General features: G+C 36.7%; 2 protein-coding genes across 6 annotated transcripts; both read left to right on the forward strand.

The window, feature by feature from the left end:
• The first annotated feature begins 1,368 nt into the window (after positions 1–1,368).
• LOC112732754 (putative disease resistance RPP13-like protein 1) lies at positions 1,369–24,814 on the forward strand. 5 transcript variants are annotated; one of them, XR_003168107.3, is made up of 3 exons: positions 1,369–5,354; positions 5,462–5,690; positions 5,786–6,226. XR_003168107.3 is itself a non-coding variant. In XM_025781550.3 (2 exons), exon 1 carries the CDS (start codon positions 1,653–1,655, stop codon positions 5,334–5,336), a length of 3,684 nt encoding a protein of 1,227 aa, XP_025637335.1. In that variant the 5' UTR covers positions 1,369–1,652; the 3' UTR covers positions 5,337–5,354; positions 24,732–24,814. The 5 variants fall into 5 exon arrangements, 1 of the variants encoding a protein (XP_025637335.1); XR_003168106.3 differs by having other exon boundaries at positions 5,485–5,690; XR_003168108.3 differs by having other exon boundaries at positions 5,571–5,690.
• Positions 21,646–24,420, forward strand: LOC112762288 (putative disease resistance RPP13-like protein 1). Its single transcript, XM_025808235.1, has one exon. It carries the CDS (start codon positions 21,646–21,648, stop codon positions 24,418–24,420), a length of 2,775 nt encoding a protein of 924 aa, XP_025664020.1.
• Positions 24,815–26,804: the final 1,990 nt, after the last annotated feature.

Raw genomic sequence — 26,804 nt, forward strand, 5'->3', positions numbered from 1 at the left:
CTATTTAGTAAAATGTTTTAAAAAAATTAAAACAAAAAACTCTTATCTATTATTATTCAAGTACTAATTAAATGCAATAAACATACATTAAAAGTGTCATAATAATAATTATTATAAAAAAATCTGTTACAAATATTCAAATTCTACAACTTATACATATTAAGACTCTTACTATTATTCATTTTTTAATCTCTCATACTAATTGTCAAAAATTTCTTAAATTTAATTTAACATTTTTATAATATATAAAAGTTGATACTAACTTTCTCCACAATGAGTTTAAGCCATCTTTTCTTTGCTAATGATGCCACATCAGCAATTCTAATGACTTGGCAAAAGATGAAAATCAACCAAATCACTATTTAGTAAAATATTTTAAAAAAATTAAAACAAAAAACTCTTATCTATTATTATTCAATTGAAACATCAAATACTAATTAAATGCAATAAATATACATTAAAAGTGTCCTAATAATAATTATTATAAAAAATTTCAGTTACAAATATTCAAATTCTACAACTTAAGACTCTTACTACTCTTCATTTCTTAATCTCTCATACTAATTGTTAAAAATTTCTTAAATTTAATTTAACATTTTTATAATATATAAAAGTTGATACTAACTTTCTCCACAATAAGTTTAAGCCATCTTTTCTTTGCTAATGATGTCACATCAGCAATTCTAATGACTTGGCAAAAGATGAAAATCAACCAATTACTATTTAGTAAAATATTTTAAAAAAATTAAAACAAAAAATTCTTATCTATTATTATTCAATTGAAATATCAAATACTAATTAAATGCAATAAACATACATTAAAAGTGTCATAATAATAATTATTATAAAAAATTTCAGTTACAAATATTCAAATTCTACAACTTATACATATTAAGACTTTTACTACTCTTCATTTCTTAATCTCTAATACTAATTGTAAAAAATTTCTTAAATTTAATTTAACATTTTTATATGTTTTTCATTCTCATTCATTCATTTTTTTAATTATTTACAAACAAAAAAAAGCGCAAAAAAGACAGTGTATCAATTAATGCAAATCGAAAAATGAAAAAAAAATGAAAATGCAGTTTTATATAACTCTAATATAAATAATCTATGTCTTTTTTAAAAAAATAAATTCAAAATCTATTATAATATGTTTTCTAAAATATTTTTAATATAACATTTATTAAAATCTATTTATAATATAATAAGTAATCTAACTCTCTGCGTATTGTGCGGGTCTCAATCTAGTTTAAAAAAACACCAAACATTACAATGTTAAGGTATATCACTCATCCCACTTCACATTATAAAAAATTAATGAAAAGTGGTAACAATAGAAAAGTTAATGGCAAAAACGAAAATTACTTTGTATGCAGCTTCTAAATTCCAAAATAACAATCAAATACATCAAATTAATAGAGAGCTAGCAAGACAGTCCCACAAAGGACACCAATATTTAATTATTAGGACCGTCAGACCCTGTATCGTTAATTATTAGGACCCTCAGACACCAATACAGAACTGCTTCTTCATCTTCACTGTAAGCTTTGATATACCAACACACAGTTCGGTTACAAAGCCTGCAAGCGTTGCATTTTTAACTCTCCTTCATATCTAAATTTCCGATCACTTGTTGAGATCATATCATGGCTGCTACACTTGTTGGTGGAGCTTTTCTTTCTGGCTTCATTAACGTTGTCTTTGACAGGCTCCTTACAACTGATGCTATCAACTTGGTCCTGGGAAAGAAGCTTGGCTCTGACTTGATTCAAAGGCTGAAGACTGCTCTGTTGGGTGCTGAAGCTCTTGTTGCTGATGCTGAGATGAAGCAGTTCGGTAATCCATTGGTGAGGAAGTGGCTCGATAATCTCAGGGATGCTGTTTACTGTGCTGAGGACTTGCTCGACACTGTCCTCATCAAAGGCACCACACAAAAGAAGGAAAGTTCTTGCTGTTCCCTTAGCTTCTTCATCAACCGACATAGAGATGACATGGTAGAGAAGATGGAAGGGGTGGTTAGAAGAATAGAGGATCTTGGAAAACAAAAAGATTTCCTTGGTCTTGAAAAGATTCCCACTGGTGGCTCATCATGGAGGACTCCAACCAGTTCTCTTGTGAGAGGGAATGTGTATGGCAGGGAGGATGACAAGAAGGCTTTAGTCAAGATGCTGAATGACAACAATGAGCATCACCTGTCTGTGATAGCTATTGTTGGCATAGGTGGGGTTGGTAAAACAACTTTAGCCCAATGGCTGTACAACAATCAGGAGGAGTTCATGAAGGGATTTGATCTGAAAGCATGGGTTTGCGTTTCGGAGAAGTTTGAAGTTGTTGAGACTACAAGGAATGTCATAAAGCAGCTCCATGGAGGTACTTGTAGTCTCAATGATTTCAATTCACTTCAAAATGCTTTGAAAGAAGAATTGTCTAATAAGAAGTTCTTTCTTGTTCTGGATGATGTTTGGAGTGATGATGGTGACAAATGGAGTAATTTTATGACGCCTTTCCAATATGGGAATAAGGGAAGTATTGTTCTTCTGACTACTCGCGGGAAAAATGTTGCTCTAGCAGTTCAGAACTGTCGCCCTTATTTTCTGAAAGGCTTGTCAGAAGACTATTGTTGGTCAGTGTTTGCTAACAATGCATCTTTTCCAGAATCAAATGGGAGAGCAGCACTTGAAGAAATAGGTAGAAAGATTGTCAAGAAGTGTGATGGCTTGCCATTAGCTGCAGAAACACTTGGTCGCTTGTTACGTACAAAGCACGATGTTGAGGAATGGAACAAGATACTAATGAGTGATATTTGGGGATTTTCTGTGGAGAAGAGTAAGATTATCCCAGCATTACTGATAAGTTACTTCCATCTTCCTCCACATTTAAAGCGTTGTTTTGTTTATTGTGCTTTATTTCCCAAGGATTTTAAATTTGATAAAAATGAATTAATCCTTTTGTGGATAGCAGAGGATCTTTTACCACCACCAAAGAGAGGAGAGAGTTTAGAAGGAGTTGGTTGTGAGTGTTTTGATGAACTTACTTCCAGATTATTTTTTACAAAGAATAATGACAGGGATGATTATTTTGTGATGCATGATCTCTTGCATGACTTAGCAATATTCCTTGCTGGAGATTTCTATTGCAACTCAGAAGAACTTGGTGAAGAGGAGGAGATAAGGATTCATACTAAGCATTTGTTTGTATATTTAAGTCATCGTAGCTCAAAACTTTATAATTCTATTTCTAAAGTAGAATCTTTGAGAACATTATTATTGTTTAACAATTTCTTATCTCCCAACTTCAACGTTGAAGCGGCAACGTGTGACATATTATCAAAGTGTAAATACTTGAGAGTTTTATCCTTCTGTAAACGTGGTGTGGTGACATGGCACATGAGAGATTCATCCTTCAGTATACTTGTGGTGGTGCCTGATTCAATTAAAGAATTAGTCCATCTGCGCTACTTGGATCTGTCTTGGACGAATATTAAGACATTGCCAAAGTCTTTGTGCAACTTGTCTAATTTGCAAACCTTGAAGTTGTATCATTGTTCTAATCTAACTACGCTGCCTAGTGGTTTGCATAATCTTTTGAAGTTGCGGTATCTTGATATTAGAGGAACTTCTTTGGAAGAAATGCCTGGAAAAATGAGCAAATTGAATCAATTGCTCATTTTAAGTTACTTTGTTGTCGGCAAGCACGAAGACAATGGAATCCAGGAGTTAGGGGGACTGGAAAATCTTCATGGACCCCTTGTGATTAAGAAATTGGAGAATATTGTTGATGTGAAAGAAGCAGAGAGTGCAAAGATAATGGATAAGAAGCACATTGATCAATTATGGTTGGAATGGTCTTCAGGCGAAGATATGGTTTCAGACACACAAAGAGAAAAAGTCATGCTCGATAAGTTGGAACCGCAGAATGGGTTGAAAGAGTTGAAAATCAAGGGATACAAGGGTACAACATTTCCAGATTGGTTGGGGCGCTGTTCCTACACCAACATGACAAGTGTATCTCTAAAGTCTTGCAAGAATTGCTGCATGCTGCCTTCACTTGGACAGCTGCCATCTCTTAAGTCCCTGCGCATTGAAGGTTTCAATCTGCTGAGGAGTATTGGCGAGGAGTTTTACAAGAATGAAGGAGATCATCATTCTTCGCATATTGCACCGTTTTCCTCACTGGAGACTTTGGTATTTGATAACATGGCATGTTGGGAGGTGTGGCACGTATCTGAGTCGGAAACTTTTCCTAAACTTAGGAAGCTTCAAATAACAAATTGCCCAATGTTGAAGGAAGATATGCTTAATCAGGTATTCTTCAGAATCGTTTCTTCTTTGTCGGATGTTTCCAAAGTTCGCAAACTACATATAGGCGACCTCATTATATTCCGGCAAACCGAGGCCATGTATCTTGATGGGGATACTTTAACAATTAAGGGAAGTGAATCTGTGATGGAGTCTGCATTTAAGGCAATGACCAGCATCAACCATCTACGTTGCCTCCAACAAATATACATCTGGAGGTGTAGAAAACTAGAATTCTCGCAGCAACAGCAGCAGAACTATGATTTGGTAGAGCTACTTATACGTCACAGCTGTGATTCACTGACCTCCTTGTCGTTGGATGTCTTTCCCAATCTCAAGAATTTGGAGATAGAAGGGTGTATGAATCTGGAATCAGTGTCAATGTCAGAGGCACCACACGCTGCTCTTCAACGTCTCTCCATCAGTGAATGCTCCAAATTAGTGTCATTTGCAGTAGAAGGACTGGCTGCACCCAACTTGACTCATCTTCAAGTCAGAAATTGTGAGAAGTTGGAGGCATTACCACGTGACATGAAGAGTCTACTCCCAACTTTACAGTCTCTCCAGATATATGGTTGCCCAAACATTTGCAGGTTGGCAGAGGGTGGTTTGCCGCCTAACTTGAAAGAGCTTCATGTGGGAATTGGCGAGCAACAAATGAGGGATCTATCATGGATGGGAAACTTGCACGCCCTCACTCATCTTAAAATTTCAGGTGATTACTGCGACAACATAAAGTCATACCCAGAGGTAGGTTCGCTGCCTCACCTTCCCTCCCTTACCACTCTTGAGATATCGGGGTTTAATAATCTGGAGACATTGGAGTGCAACGAGCTTCTCCGCCTCACCTCCCTTCAACAATTCCGCATTTTTGAATGCAAGAAGCTGGAGAATATGGAAGGAGAAAAGCTGCCTCCCTCTCTCTTGCTACTGATAATTCAAGACTCTGGTTTGCTGGGAGAACACTGCAAGAACAAGCATCAACTAATCTGGCCCAAAATTTCCCACATCCCTGACATTAAAGTCTTCTAAACAGAGATTTCTGAGCAGGTAATTCTCTAATCATCATGATTCACACATGCTACCACAATTACATTCACACATGCACAAGTGATACTTGTTAACACTCATATTTTTAAATAAAATTGCATTTACAGAGGAATATAAACTCTTTATGAAGGTAACATAAACTTGATGGATCTAGAGGCATTGATCTTTGAACCTGCTCTATCTCATATCATTTCCTATGAATATCAACTCAAATAGATTTTCCAGGGGCATCAAGAAATAGATAATTGCTATGGTGGAGGATGTACTTTCTTTCTAGGTTCAACCATTAAAATGTGCATTAGGCAGCTTCAGTGGCAATTGCAACTTGGTGAGCATGTAAGTACTTTTGTAAACTTTTGCATTGCAGTATTATTATTTTGTGTCAATCTTTTCTCAAGCTAAAGTTGTCCCTTTCGGTTCTGTTTTTGAAGCTAAAAAGGAATAATACATCATTGTGTATTTATCAAGCGGGTTATGATCATTTTCCTTTGTGTGAGGCCCAAGCAAACACTTTTTGAAGAGTCCCTCTACATCACAATTAGTGTATTAACCTGAACAAATGAATGATCGGATGGTTAAATTCTTTTCTGGTTTACCTGGAGTTTTTCATTCATAGTCCTTCAACTTTGAGGTGTGATTGCAATCCAAGCTCTCTAACCAAAAAGTTCTTATGCAACAACCGTCTATTGTATCATTGATTTCACTATTTAGTTTATGTGTTTATGTTCTTCTACAAGAGTTCTACATGTATGCTTATTAGTGCTTGTAAGTATTGAGACTTGTTTGTTGAAAATTTTTGCCTTCCCGTGGGTTTTTTTATCTCTCACATTGAGAGGTTTTTTCGCACATTAAAATTTGGGGTTCTGTTGTTCTGTCTTATCTTCAATTACTTGCTGGTGTTAACTATTGCCATAGTATGCCTATATTATATTTGTGTGCTTTCATATTATGCCTTTGACAGGTTTAGTTTATTCCCACCATGGATGATCATTTTACAATGTTAAATATCTTGCATATAAATTATATTGAGGTGCATTCTATATAACTAGTAGCTTAATGTTTCCAAATCCCAAATGTGCACACAAGTAGGGGAAATAAAGCCTTGGAGTCTACCTTGGTTGAATATACCATGCACCTTTCATTTTGTCTGCTTTCTCTCTCTCTCTTGGCATGCACAGAACGACTTGTCGCTTTGAAAAAAGAGAAAGCTGTGAAAATAATACGTTAGAAAATAGAATAGCACTTGATATACTATAGGCATTATTCTCTTAAGCATTTGACATTATGGAGGATTATATAAATTTCTACAAATAATTATGTATTGTTTTCCTATGAACTTGTCAAATATCTTGGTCAAGGAATTGCTTTCTTTATGGATTCAACCTTTAAAATGTGCATTAGGAAGTTTGTAACATTCCGCATTTTTGAAGATCTAAATATGAATAAATTATGATTTTATCTTATTAAAGTTAAACTTTATAATTATTCTATTAGAAATAATTAAATAGATTCAGAGATAATTTTAATTTGAATCAATTAATATTCTTATGTAATTTTATCATAATAGAATATTTTGTATAATTTTAGTAATTGAAAATAAGAAAAGAGTTGTATATTTTAAGGAAAAGTATCCGCCAACTTCTGCCAACTCTTATTTATATTTGTGTTTCATGAAAGTGTGTTCGTAGATGTGTCTAATAATTAATATATTTTAAATACATATATAAAGAGACACATCCAGAAAATATATCTATAAAGATACTTCTATTAAACACAGTTATAAAAAAGACATTTTTATTAGACACATCCACGAACACACTTGCATGAAACACAATTATAACCTAGAAGTTGACTAAGTGTTACTAACTTATCCTTTTCAATTATTATTTACTATCTAATATAGGAGCCTGTTCCTTGTTAGAGCGATGCAAATCTTACGAGTAATGTTTTTTTTTCTTTTATTTGTTGAGGACATTCAGGTAAAATAAACAAGCATATAAAAAGAATAATAGAAAAGTGGCATAAAGAAACATAGAAACACAGCTGATAATATACATCATGTACATTATAACAAAACATGTAGCGTTTACACAAGATCAAGTCAGTTTACATCCTCGTCATCCTACGTAGCTAATATTTACACGACACTCCCAGGGCCTGGCCCATACAAAAAGCCGCTAAACTGGCACCCAGGCTAGCCTAACCACTATATAGCTCCTAGCTCTCGGGTGTACTAACACAACTTAATTACTGAGCCTTTGTATCGATTTCGCGTTTCAGATTTAAGAAAATGCCAGAAAATTTTGTTTTTATTCATTAAAGACATGTATCAAGGATAAATATTGCAAATAATAATAATAATCACAGAGGTATTATTATTAGTAATTCTTATACATAAGAAGTCATATAAATCCAACTACAACACCTACCCCTCTGTTAAAATAAAACTTCAAAGGACAAGAGCGAGGGGACTCTATGAAAGCAATTAAAACCATAAAGAAAACCTACTAATCGCTCGCAGTTTCAAATTGCGTCTTCAAACCTGTGTCACTGAAATGGTGGAAAATTTGGGGTGAGAACCAAACCACATGTTCTCAGTAGAGGTCGAGAATGCCGTGAAAGTAAAGAATAAAGCGCAAATAGTTAATTACATTCAGAGACATCTAAAAGAAAATTAACCTTCTTTAAAAGCATTAGTTAATTATTCAAAATCCTAAACCCATATTTTCTTTATAAAACTCTTAAAAGTTTCCTAGACTGTATGAATGACTAATTTGTTCCAAGCATAGGTTCATTAAGTCTATGCTGAACCAGCTTAATCTTTCATACTTTTATCAAACCTCAAACACAAACCAATCACGGCCTCAGGCCTAAGCAATTCAATCAACATCCAATTCACCACAATCCAGTCAATCAGTTACAACCACAAGTAATGAGGTTCAAACACAATCAAGAGCAATTACATCAAGTATAGCAATTAGCAGTTAAACAGAATTATTCACTTAGGCAATCCAATTACAATATACAACCCAAACAATGTCACATAGATGCATATGATGGATGTCTAGTCCTAGTGCAGGTAATGAGCTCATCTGTCGGTTTCTACCCGCTCCCAACGTAACCCAGCATTACCAGCCGGATATGGCTTTCCTGTTGGCTATACCCCTGTGTACAGGAAAATAACCCCTCTGCCACCACAGGGTCCACTGCACGCAGGAAATAACACATCTGCCACTGCAGGGATGTATGCCGAACCACCTTCTGTATACAGGAAATAACCCATCTGCCACTACAGAAATGGAACAGGTGGTCACAGTATTCTGTAGCAGGAAATAACCCCTCTGCCTTACAGAAATAAAATATGGATCTATACCGTAGGAAAACATTCTCGGTGATCACACCATTATCTATCTGACTACCTCATTGCAGCAGATGATCATACAAGTATATCTGGAGTTGCCTTAATGCAACAAATGAAGAAAAACATCTCTTGGGTTGCCTCAAGCAACAAATAAATATCTCTTGGGTTGCTCCAAGCAACAGATAAGCAAACAATATCTCTTGGGTTGCCTTAAGCAACAAACAGACATCTCTTGGGTTGCTTCAAGCAACAGATAATCATACAATAAGTACATTACTCTTTCCTATTTCTTTCATAATTGCAAATACGCAAGCGGGACAAGACCCACGCCCTTGCCAACAATCTCATATACCAAATAATCTTTTCTTAAAAGAATCATGGACGTTATTATCATTAAATAAACCTTAAATATTGATTTTGATTAAGTCCTTATATTTTTATAAAAATTCGGACATAATCTCCTTTAAAAATAGGACTTAGCCACCCTTACGGGTCCCAACTTGTAACGACCCAACTCCCAGTATGCCATGGTCATACAAGAAGCTAAGTGTTACTAACTTATCCTTTCCAATTATTATTTACTATCTAATATAGGAGCCTGTTCCTTGTTAGAGCGATGCAAATCTTACGAGTAATGTTTTTTTTTTTATTTGTTGAGGACATTCAGGTAAAATAAACAAGCATATAAAAAGAATAACAGAAAAGTGGCATAAAGAAACATAGAAACACAGCTGATAATATACATCATGTACATTATAACAAAACATGTAGCGTTTACACAAGATCAAGTCAGTTTACATCCTCGTCATCCTACGTAGCTAATATTTACACGACACTCCCAGGGCCTGGCCCATACAAAAAGCCACTAAACTGGCACCCAGGCTAGCCTAACCACTATATAGCTCCTAGCTCCCGGGTGTACTAACACAAGTGAGAGACTATCTATCCGATAATGTTAGACTAGAGTGTCATCAAAAGAATGCCCCTTCCGCAGTCAAACTATATCTACTCGTGGCCGTTCGGAGAATCGCCGTGAGGCTCGTCCATCTCCTCATCCTGCTCTATCTCTATCTCAGGATCCTCCTCCTCCTCATCATCCGCAGCTACAACTATACCCTCAGATCCACCAGAAACACTGCTGTCACTGTGTACAAAACCATTCGCGAGCACAGGTTCGTTCGTGTATATAGGAGCTACCCCATCATCCGGTAGTGCCGGCTCATCGGGCTGTGGAAAGTCAGGGACCGGCTCAGGGGGAAAGTCCCACTCTGGTGGTATCACAGGTACGTAGTCACCAGCTAACTCGGGCTCATCAGGAATGATAGGCTCAGGTTCCACCTCATTCAAAGGTTGAGCTGGTATAGGGTGCTCGGGGTCATCAGGAAAAGGATGTACAGGTGCGTCAGGATGTAACCAGGATAAAGGAAAGTCGTAAGGAGCATCAGGGTCAAAATGCGGGCTCGACAGAGGATGTTGAAAGGCTCGATCAGGTAACGCATATCGTCTAATACGAGGCTCCAATCCCATGATGAAATAACTGTGATGTACCGGATCCTTGTAGACGTAAGGGTCCTCGAACACATAGAAGATCACGCCCGTCTCCATCTGGGGGAGGAAGGGAGAGAGAAGGGGTAAGAACTGAGGAGTTCTTAGTAGGGTCGGGGTTATTAGTTACGTTCATTTATTTGGGGTCGATTAGCAGACGAATAACATAATATAGCGAAACAGTAAACAGAAGATAAAGATAGAAATAAAAAGTAGAGACAACAGAACACAAACAGAAGAACACAAGGAAATAAAGCACACACCTAGCACTCAAGCAGACAAACATAAAGAAATAGTCACACACAGGAAGAAAAGCAACAGAGGGTGATGCGCAGACAAGAATGATGCATGTCTAACCCTAGTACAGGCCATGAGCTCATGTGTCGGTTGGCTGCCCGCAATCCCGACATTTATCCGGTCACGAGTAATCCCGATTTCCCGGATACGATTTTCCGTTCCTAAATAAATGCGCATATAATAATAGCCGCTCATTTGAGACAGCCTCTGCTTATTGCAGGAAAATATATATATACTCTGCTCTACTCTGGGGAAGCGGAAAATAGCTGTAGGTAACTTAGTTTCCCTACAGAAGCTCTGGGTTGCATTAAGCAACTAATATATATTAAATATAGCTCTGGGTTGCATCAAGCAACTAATATATATTAAATATCCCTTTACTTTTCTCTGGTTACTCTGTTTTCTGTGTTTCTCTACTCTGCTCTGATTACTCTATTCTCCATGTTTCTCTGCTTAACGTATGTATTTAAAGCTTATGTAAACTTCGGTATGAATATTTAGCCTGTCCCAAGTATAGGTTCATTACGTCTATACTGAAACATTTTAACTTTTCATATAATACCTACTCCTAGTCGGAACTCAAGGTCTAACTATGTTGCCCTAGTTCGTTCTCTAGTCTCTGTCTATCTTTCTGTCGTTAAAACTTTACAGACTTTTTCTCCGATTTTTATCTTTTCTTTAACTTTTATCTTTTCTTTATCTTTTCCTCCCCAACATGTTATTACCACTCCCTAAGTGTTTTATGAAGGTAATTATGAGATTCTGCACTTAAAGTTGTCTTTCTAAAGCTTTTACAGAAAACTGCATTTTCTGCATTATTTTATTATTTTTATTAAAATATTATTTTTAATTAAATATTATTATTTAATATTTTATTATTATTTATTATTTTATTATTAAATTTTCGAAAATTAACTCACTTTTACTTTTAACCTTTAAAATTCACTTTTTACCACCCGTAACTTTTAATATTTCTACTTTTACCACCCTAACTTTCAGAAATTACCAAACAACCCCTAAAACACCAAAAATTTTACTTCCTTGCCCTTTTTAAGATCTAAGGCCTGTTCTTCATTGTTCTTCATCACACTCAAAGTGTTCTTCATGTTCTTCATAAATTCTTCAAATTCTTTCTCTGTTTTTACCCGTTTTTCAGTCTTTTCAGCAACCGATTTTTACTACAATTCATAATAAATTAGCAGCCACTAAAACCCCATCTTTTCTACATGATTTCATCACAAATTGAACCTCAATTTAAGCCTAGGGTTTCGTTTTTCCAGCTGCTCCAAGAACATGAACATAAAGCTTGAATTTCATCAAATTTCATCAAAATTTCACCAAATTTTCACCAAGAATCAATCATATATGCAACCAATTTTTAGCACAGCCAAATAACACAACATTCACACATCTCAAACACAAATAATCAAGATTAATTTCGTGACACCCTACCTGGTTTTGCTGCTCCTAATCCAATCAAACTTTCAGGTGGTCCTTAAGCACTTTTTCCTCCTAAATCACACCAAGAAACACATATTTAACCATGTTTCCTTGAAACCGAATCAAAAGAGAGATGGTGCAGCCAACTCACCTTGATCCCAGCCTTGATAAGTCATATGATCATGTAGAGAAAGAAGAGAGGATCATTTTGGTCGGATTGGAATTTTGATTTGAGTTTTAGTTCAGCAGAAATCAAGCTTTGAAGATTTGGAACTAAGAACTTTTCTCTCTTTTTCTCTCTACCTATTTTCGGCCACAAAGTGAAAATGAGCCAGCCTTGGGGGTTTTGGGGGTGTAGGGTGAGTTGTGATTGGTTGGCTTGGAGGTGGATTAAAATAATATTAAAATATCTCAGGTGTATAACTACTAAAACTAGGTGTATCGGAACACTTGCAAAAACATCTCTAAAAATTATTTTCTGAGCTACTAGCATAAATGACACTAGTAACATATTCATTATGAGAATAAAACATGAATAATGAGGCCTTAGCATTGCTAAAGTCATCAGAGAGTGCTGGTGCTAAGTTGCACCAGTAAACTGTGAACCCAGTTAAACCGATTTTCTGTTTTTAACTAAAACTGACCAGGTAACCTTATAATATCATTCAAGAAGCTTCTAATACTCATATAATGATGATATTACCCTATTATCTCTCTTCTCTCATGAATCGAGTCCGGTTCGTCAAACTGAGACTATTTACGAAAAACCGGATCAAAACTCCTAACCGATACGGTTCAAAAGCTATGTTCTTCGTAACTGCATTATCGAGCTTGCCTCATAAAAGGTTCTAGCTTAAAGATGACATAATGATAATTAGGATTGAGATACTTGATAATATATCAGAGCTTCTCCCCTTACTGATCCTCCGGAGTTCTCCATACTTTCAGAAAATATCTCGCGTACTCGAAAACCGGGGTTGTTACATTCTACCCTCCTAAAAGAAAATTTTGCCCTCAAAATTTCAGTTACCTGAGAATAGATGCGGGTAATCAACTTTCATCTTATCCTCCAATTCCCAAGTGTGTTCTTCTTCTCCTCTTTGTCCCCAAGCTACTTTGACTAAGCGAACAATCTTGCCTCTCAGCTGCTTATCACTTCTTTCTACGATTTGAACTGGTGATGCTTGATATGTCAAATCGTTTCGTAACTGTACTGTCTGATTTTAAAATGTGACTCTCGTCGGGAATATATTTCTTAAGTTGTGAGACATGGAAAACATCATGAAGGTTTGACAGATATGGAGGGAGGGCTACTTGATAAGCTACTAGACCGACTCTTTTAAGTATTTGGAAAGGTCCTATGTATCGAGGGTTAAGCTTTTTAGTCTTAAGGGCTCTACCTATTCCAGTAGTCGGGGTTACTTTAAGAAATACATGGTCTCCCTCACTAAACTCTAAGGGTCTACGTCTATTATCGGCATAGCTCTTTTGACGACTCTGTGCTATCTGGATCTTCTGGCGAATCCCCTTTATCTTCTCAGTAGTTTCTTGCACTAAGTCTGGACCCAAGACACTAGCTTCTCCATCATCATTCCAACACAATGGTGTCTGACATCTCCTTCCATAGAGAGCTTCATATGGTGCCATCCCGATACTTTGTTGGTAACTGTTGTTGTAGACGAACTCGACTAACGGCAAATATTTATCCCAACTACCTTGGTTATCCATCACACAAGATCTTAGCATGTCTTCCAATGTCTGGATTGTCCGCTCTGATTGTCCGTCTGTCTGAGGATGGTATGCTGTACTCATATGCAATTCTGTTCCTAAAGCTTTCTGGAAAGCTCCCCAAAATCTGGAAGTAAACCTCGAATCTCGGTCTGAAACAATTGATGAAGGTATTCCGTGCAATCGTACGATTTCTTGAATATATATCCATGCCAGCCTTTCTAATGTATAGTCAACTCGAATCGGAAGGAAGTGCGCTGATTTTGTCAACCTGTCCACAATTATCCAAATGGCATCGTGTCCTGTTGAAGTCCTTGGCAATCCCATAACAAAATCCATAGTGATCTGCTCCCATTTCCATTGTGGTATTTCTAAGGGTTGCAGGGTTCCTGACGGTTTCTGGTGTTCCACCTTCACCTTCTGGCAAGTTAAACATTTTGAGACAAAATCAGCTACCTCTTTCTTCAAGCCCGGCCACCAGAACATTTGTTTCAAATCCTGATACATCTTTGTTACTCCAGGATGCATAGAAAATCTACTTTGATGAGCTTCTGCAAGAATCCTTTGTCGTAAATCCCCAGAGCTAGGCACACAAATTCTGTTCTTGTATCTCCAGAGACTGCTACGATCTAGTCTTACAGCTTCTGGTTCTTCTACTTTCATCCGTCTCAGCATCGTCATCATTTCTGAGTCCTGTGCTTGTGCTTGCTGAATCCTAATCTTAAAATCTGGTGTTATATGCAACTGCGCCAAACAGACTCCATTTGACGTCTCAGTCATAGCCAACTTAAGGTCCTCAAATTCCGCAAGTAGCTTCTCTTCCTTTATCATCATCCAAGAAATACTCAAATTCTTCCTGCTCAAGGCGTCTGCCACCACGTTTACACAAGATCAAGTCAGTTTACATCCTCGTCATCCTACGTAGCTAATATTTACACGACACTCCCAGGGCCTGGCCCATACAAAAAGCCGCTAAACTGGCACCCAGGCTAGCCTAACCACTATATAGCTCCTAGCTCTCGGGTGTACTAACACAAGTGAGAGACTATCTATCCGATAATGTTAGACTAGAGTGTCATCAAAAGAATGCCCCTTCCGCAGTCAAACTATATCTACTCGTGGCCGTTCAGAGAATCGCCGTGAGGCTCGTCCATCTCCTCATCCTGCTCTATCTCTATCTCAGGATCCTCCTCCTCCTCATCATCCGCAGCTACAACTATACCCTCAGATCCACCAGAAACACTGCTGTCACTGTGTACAAAACCATTCGCGAGCACAGGTCCGTTCGTGTATATAGGAGCTACCCCATCATCCGGTAATGCCGGCTCATCGGGCTGTGGAAAGTCAGGGACCGGCTCAGGGGGAAAGTCTCACTCTGGTGGTATCACAGGTACGTAGTCACCAGCTAACTCGGGCTCATCAGGAATGATAGGCTCAAGTTCCACCTCATTCAAAGGTTGAGCTGGTATAGGGTGCTCGGGGTCATCAGGAAAAGGATGTACAGGTGCGTCAGGATGTAACCAGGATAAGGGAAAGTCGTAAGGAGTATCAGGGTCAAAATGCGGGCTCGACAGAGGATGTTGAAAGGCTCGATCAGGTAACGCGTATCGTCTAATACGAGGCTCCAATCCCATGATGAAATAACTGTGATGTACCGGATCCTCGTAGACGTAAGGGTCCTCGAACTCATAGAAGATCACGCCCGTCTCCATCTGGGGGAGGAAGGGAGAGAGAAGGGGTAAGAACTGGGGAGTTCTTAGTAGGGTCGGGGTTATTAGTTACGTTCATTTATTTGGGGTCGATTAGCAGACGAATAACATAATATAACGAAACAGTAAACAGAAGATAAAGATAGAAATAAAAAGTAGAGACAACAGAACACAAACAGAAGAACACAAGGAAATAAAGCACACACCTAGCACTCAAGCAGACAAACATAAAGAAATAGTCACACACAGGAAGAAAAGCAACAGAGAGTGATGCGCAGACAAGAATGATGCATGTCTAGTCCTAGTACAGGCCATGAGCTCATGTGTCGGTTGGCTGCCCGCAATCCCGACATTTATCCGGTCACGAGTAATCCCGATTTTCCGGATACGATTTTCCGTTCCTAAATAAATGCGCATATAATAATAGCCGCTCATTTGAGACAGCCTCTGCTTACTGCAGGAAAATATATATATACTCTGCTCTGCTCTGGGGAAGCGGAAAATGGCTGTAGGTAACTTAGTTTCCCTACAGAAGCTCTGGGTTGCATTAAGCAACTAATATATATTAAATATAGCTCTGGGTTGCATCAAGCAACTAATATATATTAAATATAGCTCTGCGTTGCATCAAGCATCTAAAATATATATATATATATATATACAAATATCTCTTTACTCTACTCTCGCTGTTATATTCTCTGTATCTCTTTACTTTTCTCTGAATACTCTTTCATCTGTATCTATATTACTCTTTTTCTCTTTATCTCTTTACTCTTTTGTAATTGTAAATATGCAAGCGGGACAAAACCCACGTCCTTGCTAGCAACTTTATAAACCAAATATATTTTCTCAAAAGAATCAGTAAAGTTGTTATCGTTAAACAAGTCTCAAGTATTCATTTTGATGAAGCCCTTTTACTTTTATAAAAATTTGGACATAATCTCCTTTAAAAATAGGACTTAGCCACCCTTACGGGTCCCAACCAGACAATCCACCAAACTCTTTTCAACCTTTCCAATATCAATTCAATTCAGAAACAAGCAAATTCCAACATTGAAACAGCCATATAACACTAAGGTTCATCTTTAATTTTATGAACTCATAACTCTCACTCAAGCATTCCCAACACCCTATCTTCTTTTCTGTTTTTAATATAGCAAATGAGCTCGGAATTGTGCAAACTTTATGTCCAGGCGTTAGTCTTGAGATAAGCTTTCTAACAAACCAAAGATCATAATTTTCTGATTTCACTAGCCTTAGGAATAAAGGAAAAACCAAGACTGCTCTGCAGTGCGTAAAACCAGAAAAACAGCAGCAGCATGTGACATTCAAAATTCAATTTAAAATCCACGTTAAATCCAATGACTTTGAAAATTAATACAGTTCAACTTCACTCATCCAAGTTTCTTTTCCAATTGGTTTCAGGTTAATATCATTTTTAATGAAGAAGTTATATAACCTAGAAGTTGACTAATTTTCTGCAGAATTCTGCTTTAAAAGTTAATGAACTTATCTTCTTCCAAGTCCCATAACTTACTCATTAAAACATGGATAGCCCTGAAATTTAAGTCACATATGCTAAACATACTTAGTTTTCACTTCCAATTGGTTGCATCTCAATATCATCCCAGATTTAAAAATTATAAAACCTCAAAGTTACTGACTTTGAAAACAAAGCCTGACTTTTACTGCATAAAACATCTTTCTTTGAAAATCCAAATCTTTAAAACCACAACTCTAACAATTCTAAATTTTTATGAAATTAAAGTATTAGGACCAAAGTTTCATTTAAAATTGGTTCCATTTCAAAATTCAAGGTGCAGAATTTCTATTAAAGGAATCAAGTTGCTGCTGTGTTAAATGTTCTGCAGTAAAAACCAGATTTGACATCCATAATTCAAAAATTCATCATAAACCATAAACTTAGTGAAAAAGTCTCAAATTCAGCAGTCCAGTTCCCTATATTCCCAAGCTCAATCCGGACTTGGTCCCACGCAATTCCGATATTCGCAGAAATAGTTATAGTTTTTCAAAGTTTCCGGCTTCCTTTAAAAATAATGCAGAAAATCAAGTTTTACATTTTAACTTTGAAAAGTCATAACTAGTTCTATAATTAATTCAAACTTCTCAAAATTGAGTCTCAACAGCAACTTTTATCATACTTTACTCGGCCTTTACTCTTATAGCATTCCGATTATCGTTGAATAACTGGTTCACTTCCAAAGTCACTTTTTAAATTTCGAAAATCAGATTTTCAGCAATCTATTTAGTATTCAAAATCCAACCCTTCAAAACCCCTCAAAACCAATCCCAACTCAACCACCAACCAAGTTCATTAACATTACAATATACCAGATAATAATTCAATGGTAACAAATCCAACATAACCCATTAAAATTCAGGAATTCTCAAAAATCAGTCATCAAACAATTCCCAATCCACACAATCAATCAATATCACTAATCAACAATTCCAAGTCACAACCTCAACCATTTCAATCAAAATTTCAGCCACAATTCAATATTCACATAGTCAATCAATTACTCACAGATATTAAATCTATTTGCAGTTATTCAATAAACCTTGTAAGCATTCTTAAATTGAAATCGTTTTAAACCCCCCTACCTCGATGTCGCGATTAAAAGAACCCGGAGGCTGGATTATAGCGAGGCAGCTGGCTGGACCAATACTAGCTATGCAACAGTCTCAATCAAGATAGCAGCGGCGTTAGCTCCCACAACAGTGATCATGGTTGCAACGAAGCGAAGATTTCAAATTCAATAGAATCGGAAGCAGAAACGGCTCTGGAAATTTAAAACAGAGCACAAGCCAAATTTGAATTAAAACAAGAACAAGCAGTTTAATAAGAAATCGGCAGAATAGAGCGTGCAATTGGAGCAGAAATAAGGGGAAAAGGCTAACCCAGGCCAATGGATGTTGAACCTAAGTATAGCGGAAGCAGGGCAGCAGCGATTCCTAGCAGCACCCCGCGGTGGTTCCGGCAGCAGCAACACCCCGCCAGTGGCTCCATGGAGACAAGCTCCAACAAACATAACATAGTCAAGAGCATCAGGAGTAGATACTGGGTATTTACAGAGCAGTAAAGGTTCAAAGATGGTGGTTCTCATGGCTAGGGTTTAACTAACTCACCATTAATCATGGCGGCAACCAGAAATTCCGGCGGCGGCGGTGGTGAAGAGGCGTGGCGTTGATGACAGAAGACTTCTCGTTTCCTCCTCTGTTGCGTCGTATCTCTCTCTCTCTCCCTTTCTCAGATTCGCGCTTGCTCTCTCTCCAACGACGGCGGCTCCGACCGCACCAGCGACGATGAAGACCCCGACGGCGGTGACGAAGCGGGCTCGGGCTCGGCTCTATGGACGGGACGGCGCTGCAAAGCAACTCGACGGCGAGCTCCTCGCGGCTCCACAAACGACGACGATGACTCTGATGATGACAGAACGCGCGGCAGCGCGAGCGGAGTTGAACGGTGGCAGTGCGACGGTCGCGGCGGCGGGCTCTCTTTTCTCTGCTCTTCGTGCTCTCTCTCTCTCTCTGCGTTTCTTTCTTCTTTTGTGTGTGTGTGGTGTTTAGGAAGGAAAGCGGGTAGAGGCTGCGTTCAGTGGCTGAGGAAAGGGAAACATTAGGGTTAGGGTTTCTCAATTTGGGAAATTAGGGTTAGAAATTAGGATTTTATAAAAGAACATGGATAGATATGAATAGATATTTTGATAAAATTAAAGAGTAGAGTAATTTTAAAATTAAATATACTCTCTTAAAAATATATAAGAACATTATTTATCAACATATTGCTAAGTTCAATTAATTATTTATAGTGTAAATTATAAAATAAGCATATTAATCACATTTTTATAAAATATAGTTTAAACTCAATACTAATTATTCAAATTAAATGATATAACCTTTTATTATTTTTCTATCACCGGAACTTTAATTTCAATTTACAAAATATCTAATTATAATAAAATTACTTAAATTAAATTATATAATACTTCCATCACTAAATTTTATTTCCAAAACATATGAAATAACCAATTATAAAAATTACATAAGAATATTGATTAACTTAAACTCCAAATATTAATAAAACTAATTTAATTATTCTTAATTGACTAATTTATGAAATAAGATATCAAATTAATAAAATAAATCGTAATCCTTTCAGAATAAAAGTTACTTGAATTAAATCATACAATTCTTTCTAATTTTTCAATTACTAAAATTATACAAAATATTCCATTATAGAAAATTACTTAAGAATCTTGTTTGATTTAAAACGAAATTATCTCCGAATCTATTTAATTATCTCTAATAAAATAATTTCTAAAATTATAAAGTTTAAACTCAATAAGGTAAAATCACAATTTATTTATATTTAGATTTTTCAAAAATGAGGGATGTTACATTCTATCCAACTTACAAAAATTTTCGCCCTCGAAAATTGATATAAAATGAAGAAAAGATTTATATTCACATCCCCTTTTGAATATTTTAAAGGCTCCAAGAAAATCATATCACATAAACATAGAAGAAAATATACTAGGTAATGCTAGAGTTGTTAAAATGGCTTAACATAAGCAAAATTTTAAAATCCAAAATCAAATAGGCACATATTCGTTCACAACTTTTAACAAAGCATGATCACTTCCTCTCGTCGCCTCAAAACTCCATAACTCCTTATAACTTCATAGACTAACCAGATTCACTTTCCGTATGCACAAATCGTGTCCCTAAGAACTAGCGCATATAAGGAATACGAAACATGAGAAGAGAAAGACTGTAAACGAGATCGCTGATTTTATTTTGTTGATGGGTCTATGTCCTTTTGTACAAGTTGTGTATGTATGCTTATTAGTGCTTGTAATTTTTGAGACTTCTTTGTAGCTTTGATTTGAATAATAGTGAGTTTAATTAATTAATTCTTATTCTTAGAGTGAAAAACAAATTTTATATCATACTGTAAAAACTTTTTTTCTTATACTGTAAAATACTGATTAAGTATCTTGCCTATGAACCATGAAGACATGAATATATTAGATTCTAACAAGAAGGAATCTCTATAGGCAAACACTATAGTTGTTGTTGATTCAATAGAAGTGAAGAATCACACACTATTTATCAGTCAATTCATTAAGAAACCATGCGTTATTATTATTTTTGTTATTATTTTACATCATGTGTACACTTTATCACAAGTACAAGAGCCAGTTTGCAGCAGTGTTAAAAGAGATCATTATGAATTTTGCAACAAATGTTTTACTGCACAACAGCGTCGACAAAATAAAATGTTCATCATACATAATTTTATGTAAAATTAACATATAATAAAAGTAGCTTCTAAGAAAAAGTTTGAACTGTGCAACAAAATTTCCACAAAGACAACAGTTGCATTGGTCACAGTAAAGGCTTGAATGATCTCTGAGTTTGTTCTTGTAAGTTGTAATATGTGGTGTTAAGCTTAGATTTGAATTTGATCATAGTTTAAAAAAAAAAAAGGAAATCTCTAGTCAAGTTTCTTAGTGACGACCAAAGGTAGATTCCAGGGTAGGATCAAACCAGTGGAAATCATGGGCGTCTCTCTATAAACTCTTGTTGAATTTGTTATTCGATTCCTCTACTTAACTCACAATACAATCTGATGTCAGCCTCAGCAGTTAACTCAAAACTGTGTCTTAGTGTCATCCATCTTTTTCAATACTTTCTCTTAAAATTCGCTGAAAAACTATCTGATGCTGTGTGAATACCTCTCTCATGCGCTTAGTATACTTTAGCTGGTATGATAAGATGTTGTTTGCAAGCTTAATTTGGATACTTCTTTGAAGATTTGGTAACATAAAGTGCAGATTATATTATTGGTGGATTGTAACAACTAACTTTCAACTAAACTCTAATGAGGATAACTCTAAACTTGATGATCAATGGGTATTCATATTTCACATAGCTCTATCTCATAACATTTCTTGTGAATATCAACTCAAAACAAATTTCCTAGAGGGCCTGAAGATAAAATTCTGAAGCAAATTTTTGTTCATATACTTCGAGATGGCCTTTTTTATTTTTCAATCTGACATGTATATCATTGTTCAAAAAATTGATGCAGCGTTTCTCAGGGGATGAATTCCTAGCATGAGTGCTCCTTTTATGTTTGATAGGTAATAAGAAAAGACTTAAAAAGCAAGAAAGATCCAAACAAATGGAGAATAAGGGAAGTATTGTTCTTCTAACTACTCGGGAGGAAAATGTTGCTTCCGCAGTTCAAAATTGTCGCCCTTATTTTCTCAGGAAGTTGTCGGAGGACTATTGTTGGTCAGTGTTTGCAGAAAATGCATCTTTTCCACAATCAAATGGGAGAGCAGCACTTGAAGAAATAGGTAAAAAGATTGTCAAGAAGTGCGATGGCTTGCCATTAGCTGCAGAAACACTTGGTCGCTTGTTACGTACTAAGCATGATGTTGAGGAATGGAACAAGATACTAATGAGTCATATTTGGGAATTTTCGGTGGAGAAGAGTAAGATTATTCCAGCATTACTGATAAGTTACTTCCATCTTTCTCCATATTTAAAGCGTTGTTTTGTTTATTGTGCTTTATATCCCAAAGATTATGAATTTGAGAAAGATGAATTAATCCTTTTGTGGAAGGCAGAAGAACTTTTACCACCACCAAAGAGAGGAGAGAGTTTAGAAGAAGTTGGTTGTGAGTGTTTTGATGAACTTACTTCCAGATTATTTTTCACGAAGAGTGAAGACTTCAGTGATTATTTTGTGATGCATGATCTCTTGCACGACTTAGCAATATTCCTTGCTGGAGATTTCTATTGCAACTCAGAAGAACTTGGTAAAGAGGAGGAGATAAAGATTCAGACTCGGCATTTGTTTGTGGATTTAACTCATTGTAGCTCAAAACTTTATAATTCTATTTCTAAAGTAGAATCTTTGAGAACATTATTATTGTTTGGCGATTTCTCATCTGCAAACTGCAACATTGAAGCGGCAACATGTGAGATATTATCAAAGTGTAAATACTTGAGAGTTTTATCCCTTACGAAACTTGATGAGGTGCCTAATTTAATAGGAGAATTGATCCATCTGCGCTACTTGGATCTCTCTTGGACTGATATTAAGAAATTGCCAGAGTCTTTGTGTAAGTTGTGTAATTTGCAAATATTGATGTTGTATGGTTGCTCTAAGCTAACAACACTGCCTAGTGGTTTGCATAATCTTGTGAGTTTGCGGCATCTTGATATTAGAAAAACCTCTTTAGACGAAATGCCCAGAAAAATGAGCAAATTGAATCAGTTGCACGTTTTAAGTTCCTTTGTCGTTGGCAAGCACGAAGACAATGGAACCCAGGAGTTAGGAAGGCTGGTAAATCTTCATGAATCCTTTGAGATTAAGAAGTTGGAGAATATTGTTGATGTGGAAGAAGCAAAGAGGGCAAAGATAATGGATAAGAAGCACATTGATGAATTATGTTTGGAATGGTCTTCTGGTGATGATTTGGTTTCAAGTACACAAAAAGAAAGAGATATCCTCGATAACTTGCAACCGCATAATGGGTTGAAATACTTGGAAATCAAAGGATACAAGGGTACAATATTTCCAGATTGGTTGGGGAACTGTTCCTACGAAAACATGACACATGTATCTCTAGAGTGTTGCAAGAATTGCTGCATGCTGCCTTCGCTTGGACAGCTGCCGTCTCTTAAGTCCCTAAGCATTGTAGGTTTTGATCAGCTGAGGAGTATTGGGGAGGAGTTTTACAAGAATGAAGGAGATCATCATTCTTCGCATATTGCACCGTTTCCCTCACTAGAGACTTTGGTATTTGATAACATGGCATGTTGGGAGGTGTGGCACGTATCTGAGTCGGAAACTTTTCCCCAACTTAAGAAGCTTGAAATAACAAATTGTCCAATGTTGAAGGAAGAGATGCGTAATCAGGTATTCTTCATAATAGTTTCTTCTTTGTCGGATGTTTCCAAAGTTCGCACACTACGTATAGGCGACTACTTTATAGAACGGCACACCGAGGCCATGTTTCTTGATGGGGATACTTTATCAATTAGGGGAAGTGAATCTGTGATGGAGTCTTCCTTTAAGGCAATGATCAGCATCAACCATCTAACTTGCCTCCAACAAATACACATCTGTGAATGTAGAAAACTAGAATTTCCCCATCTGCAGCAGCAGAAGTATGATTTGGTAGAGCTACTAATACAACACAGCTGTGATTCACTGACCTCCTTGTCGTTGGAGGTCTTTCCCAATCTCAAGAATTTGGAGATCATAAACTGTTGGAATATGGAATCAATCTCAATGTCAGAAGCACCACATGCTGCTCTTCAATGGCTCTCCATTGTTCTCTGCGAGAAATTAGTGTCATTTGCAGGAGAAGGACTGGCTGCACCCAACTTGACTCATCTTCAAGTCAGAGATTGTGAGAAGTTGGAGGCATTACCACGTGACATGAAGAGTCTACTCCCAACTTTACACTCTCTCCAGATATATGGTTGCCCAAATATTTGCAGGTTGCCAGAGGGTGGTTTGCCGCCTAACTTGAAAGAACTTGAAGTGGGAATTGGCGAGCAACAAATGAGGGATCTATCATGGATGGGCAACTTGCACGCCCTCACTCATCTCAGTATTTTTGGTTATGAGTGTAAGAACATAAAGTCATACCCAGAGGTGGGTTCGCTGCCTCACCTTCCCTCCCTTACCACTCTACATATCGAACACTTTGATAATCTGGAGACATTGGAGTGCAACGAGCTTCTCCGCCTCACCTCCCTTCAACAACTACACATTTATTGGTGTCCAAAGCTGGAGAATATGGAAGGAGAAAAGCTGTCTCCCTCTCTCTTGCTACTCAAAATTGAAGACTGTCCTTTGCTGCCCAAGCATCAATTAATCTGGCCCAAAATTTCCCACATCCCAACCATTGAAGTCGATAGCAAAAAAATTTCCTGAATAGAGATTTCTGAGCAGGTAATTATCTAACTTCATGGTTCTCATGCCACCACAATTCAATTATACATGCATCAATTTCCTTAAAGTCGTCTAAATAGATATTTCTGAGCAGGTAATTCTCTAATCTTCATGATTCACACATGCTACCACAATTAAATTGCAATTACAGAGGAACATAAGAATTAATTACCATGAAATAAAAACTGAAGGACAATGAATATCTTTTTTAGTGTATCCAGCACTTAATAATTTCTTTAGATATATTAAATAATTGGATGAATCAAATTTACTGTTTTTACCATCCTCTGCAGGTAGCTTCTACCGAGGTACAAGTGCCCAGATGGCTAAGATTTCAGCACATAATCTTTATGTAAAACAAACCATACTTACATTACCTTCATTCAATCAAAAGAACTGATTTCTGTTTTAGCTTCAGGTAGGTATAGTTACTCTATTCCTCTCTGCAATTTACTTTAGGTTGGAGAATATGGCAGGAGAAAAGCTTCCTTTTTCTGTTACTATTTCAAATTCAACACTGTCCTTTGCCCGGAAAACGCTACAAGACGAAGAGTTGAAGCTAAACTCTTTATGAAGGTAACATAAACTTGATGGATCTAGAGGTATTGATCTTTGAAGCTGCTCTATCTCATATCATTTCTTATGAATACCAACTCAAATAGATTTTCCAGGGGCATCAAGAAATAGATAACTGCTATGGTCGAGGATCAACTTTCTTTCTGAATTCAACCATTATAATGTGCATTAGCAGCTTCTGTGGCAATTGCAACTTGGTGAGCATGTAAGTACTTCTGTAAGATTTTGCATTGCGGTATTATTATTTTTTGTCAATCTTTTCTCAAACAAAATTTGTCCCTTTCGGTTCTGTTTTTGAAGCTAAAAAGGAATAATACATCATTCTGTATTTATCAAGCAGGTTATGATAATTTTCCTTAGTGTGAGGCCCAAGCAAACTCTTTTTGGAGAGTCCCTCTACATCCCAATTAGTGTATTAACCTGAACAAATGAATGATCGGATGGTTAAATTCTTTTTTGGTTTACCTGGAGTTCTTCATTCATAGTCCTTCAACTTTGAGGTGTGATTGCAATCCGAGCTCTGTAGCCAAAAAGTTCATAAGCAACGGTCGTCTATTGTATCATTGATTTCACCATTTAGTTTATGCTTTTATGTTCTTGTACAAGAGTTCTGCATGTATGCTTAGTAGTGCTTGTAAGTTTTGAGACTTGTTTGTAGCTTGAGACTTGTTTTGTAGCTTTGATTTGTAAGTTTTACATCTCTCACACTCAGAGGTTTTTTTCCCACATTAAATGTAAACCCCGTAAAAGTAGCGAATAATTAGTCAATAAATTAAATTTTAATTATGAAAATTAAAAATGTAAAACTAATATCAAAATAGGATAGAGCTCTTTAAAACTAGAATTTCGATACTAATTTCAAAAAGATTCGGCCCAATCGGGCTGAGCCGGTCGAACCGGACCCGAACCGGGCCCGTGGGCCCAACCATTTCATTTAAATAAAATGAGCTCAGCTCATTCTTCTCCTTCTTCAAAGAAGAACCGTGCAGCATGCAAGGAAAGGGGGAAGAGGGTTCCAAACCCTTGGCATAGCTTCAATCATCCGTAACTTTCGATCCGAAGCTCCGATTGACAAGCCATTTGCGGCCACGCGTTCGTCTCGGAGTCCTCTTCAATTCTATCTGAACAAAGTGGTAAGTTCTCTCCTATTCATTCCCAGTTCTCTGTGCCCCTTTTCTACACGAAAATTGTTGAGGTTTTGAGTGATTTTGATAATTTTGGTGGTTTAGGTGCAATCTAAAATTGGATAATTATTGGATTGCACTTCAATCATCAATGGGTAAGTAAGGAAATTCTAAACCCTTGTGGGTTATCCAATTTTATGTACTTAGTGCTAATTTAGTGAATTGTGTAAATTAGATTGAAATTATGTTAGAGTGAAGTTTGGATTTGTGAATTGGAGCTTTCGGAACAACTTTGGTGGCTGGATTTTTGGAGTGGAACTTGTGAGCTTGCATTGCAAGGTTGTCTCGAGTAATACGTAGAAATTGGCCAAGGTATGATTTAGGTTTTGCGCGTTTAATATGCAAGGTTGTGTGAAAACTTAGGCTAGAGAACTATAGGATAAGTTGAAAAGGGTTTTACGCACTAAATGGTTAGTTTTGTGATGTTGATGGTAAATTGATTATTAGGCTTGTGTTGGAAATTAATGGTCATGAGATGAATGGAATTAATGAGAATGTGTTATTGGAACTAATAATGGTGAATTGATGATGTTGTTAGTATTTGTCAATGAGAATTTGTGGTTATGACTTGTTGATTGGTTAATGATGATTTATGGGTTGTTATTA

The sequence above is a fragment of the Arachis hypogaea genome, chromosome 2, assembly GCF_003086295.3.
Source record: "Arachis hypogaea cultivar Tifrunner chromosome 2, arahy.Tifrunner.gnm2.J5K5, whole genome shotgun sequence".
Taxonomy (NCBI): Eukaryota; Viridiplantae; Streptophyta; class Magnoliopsida; order Fabales; family Fabaceae; genus Arachis; species Arachis hypogaea.

Bases quoted from the DNA above. Each gene is read 5' to 3' on its own strand.
- LOC112762288 (XM_025808235.1), top strand. From the start codon at position 21,646: ATGGAGAATAAGGGAAGTATTGTTCTTCTAACTACTCGGGAGGAAAAT.
- LOC112732754 (XM_025781550.3), top strand. From the start codon at position 1,653: ATGGCTGCTACACTTGTTGGTGGAGCTTTTCTTTCTGGCTTCATTAAC.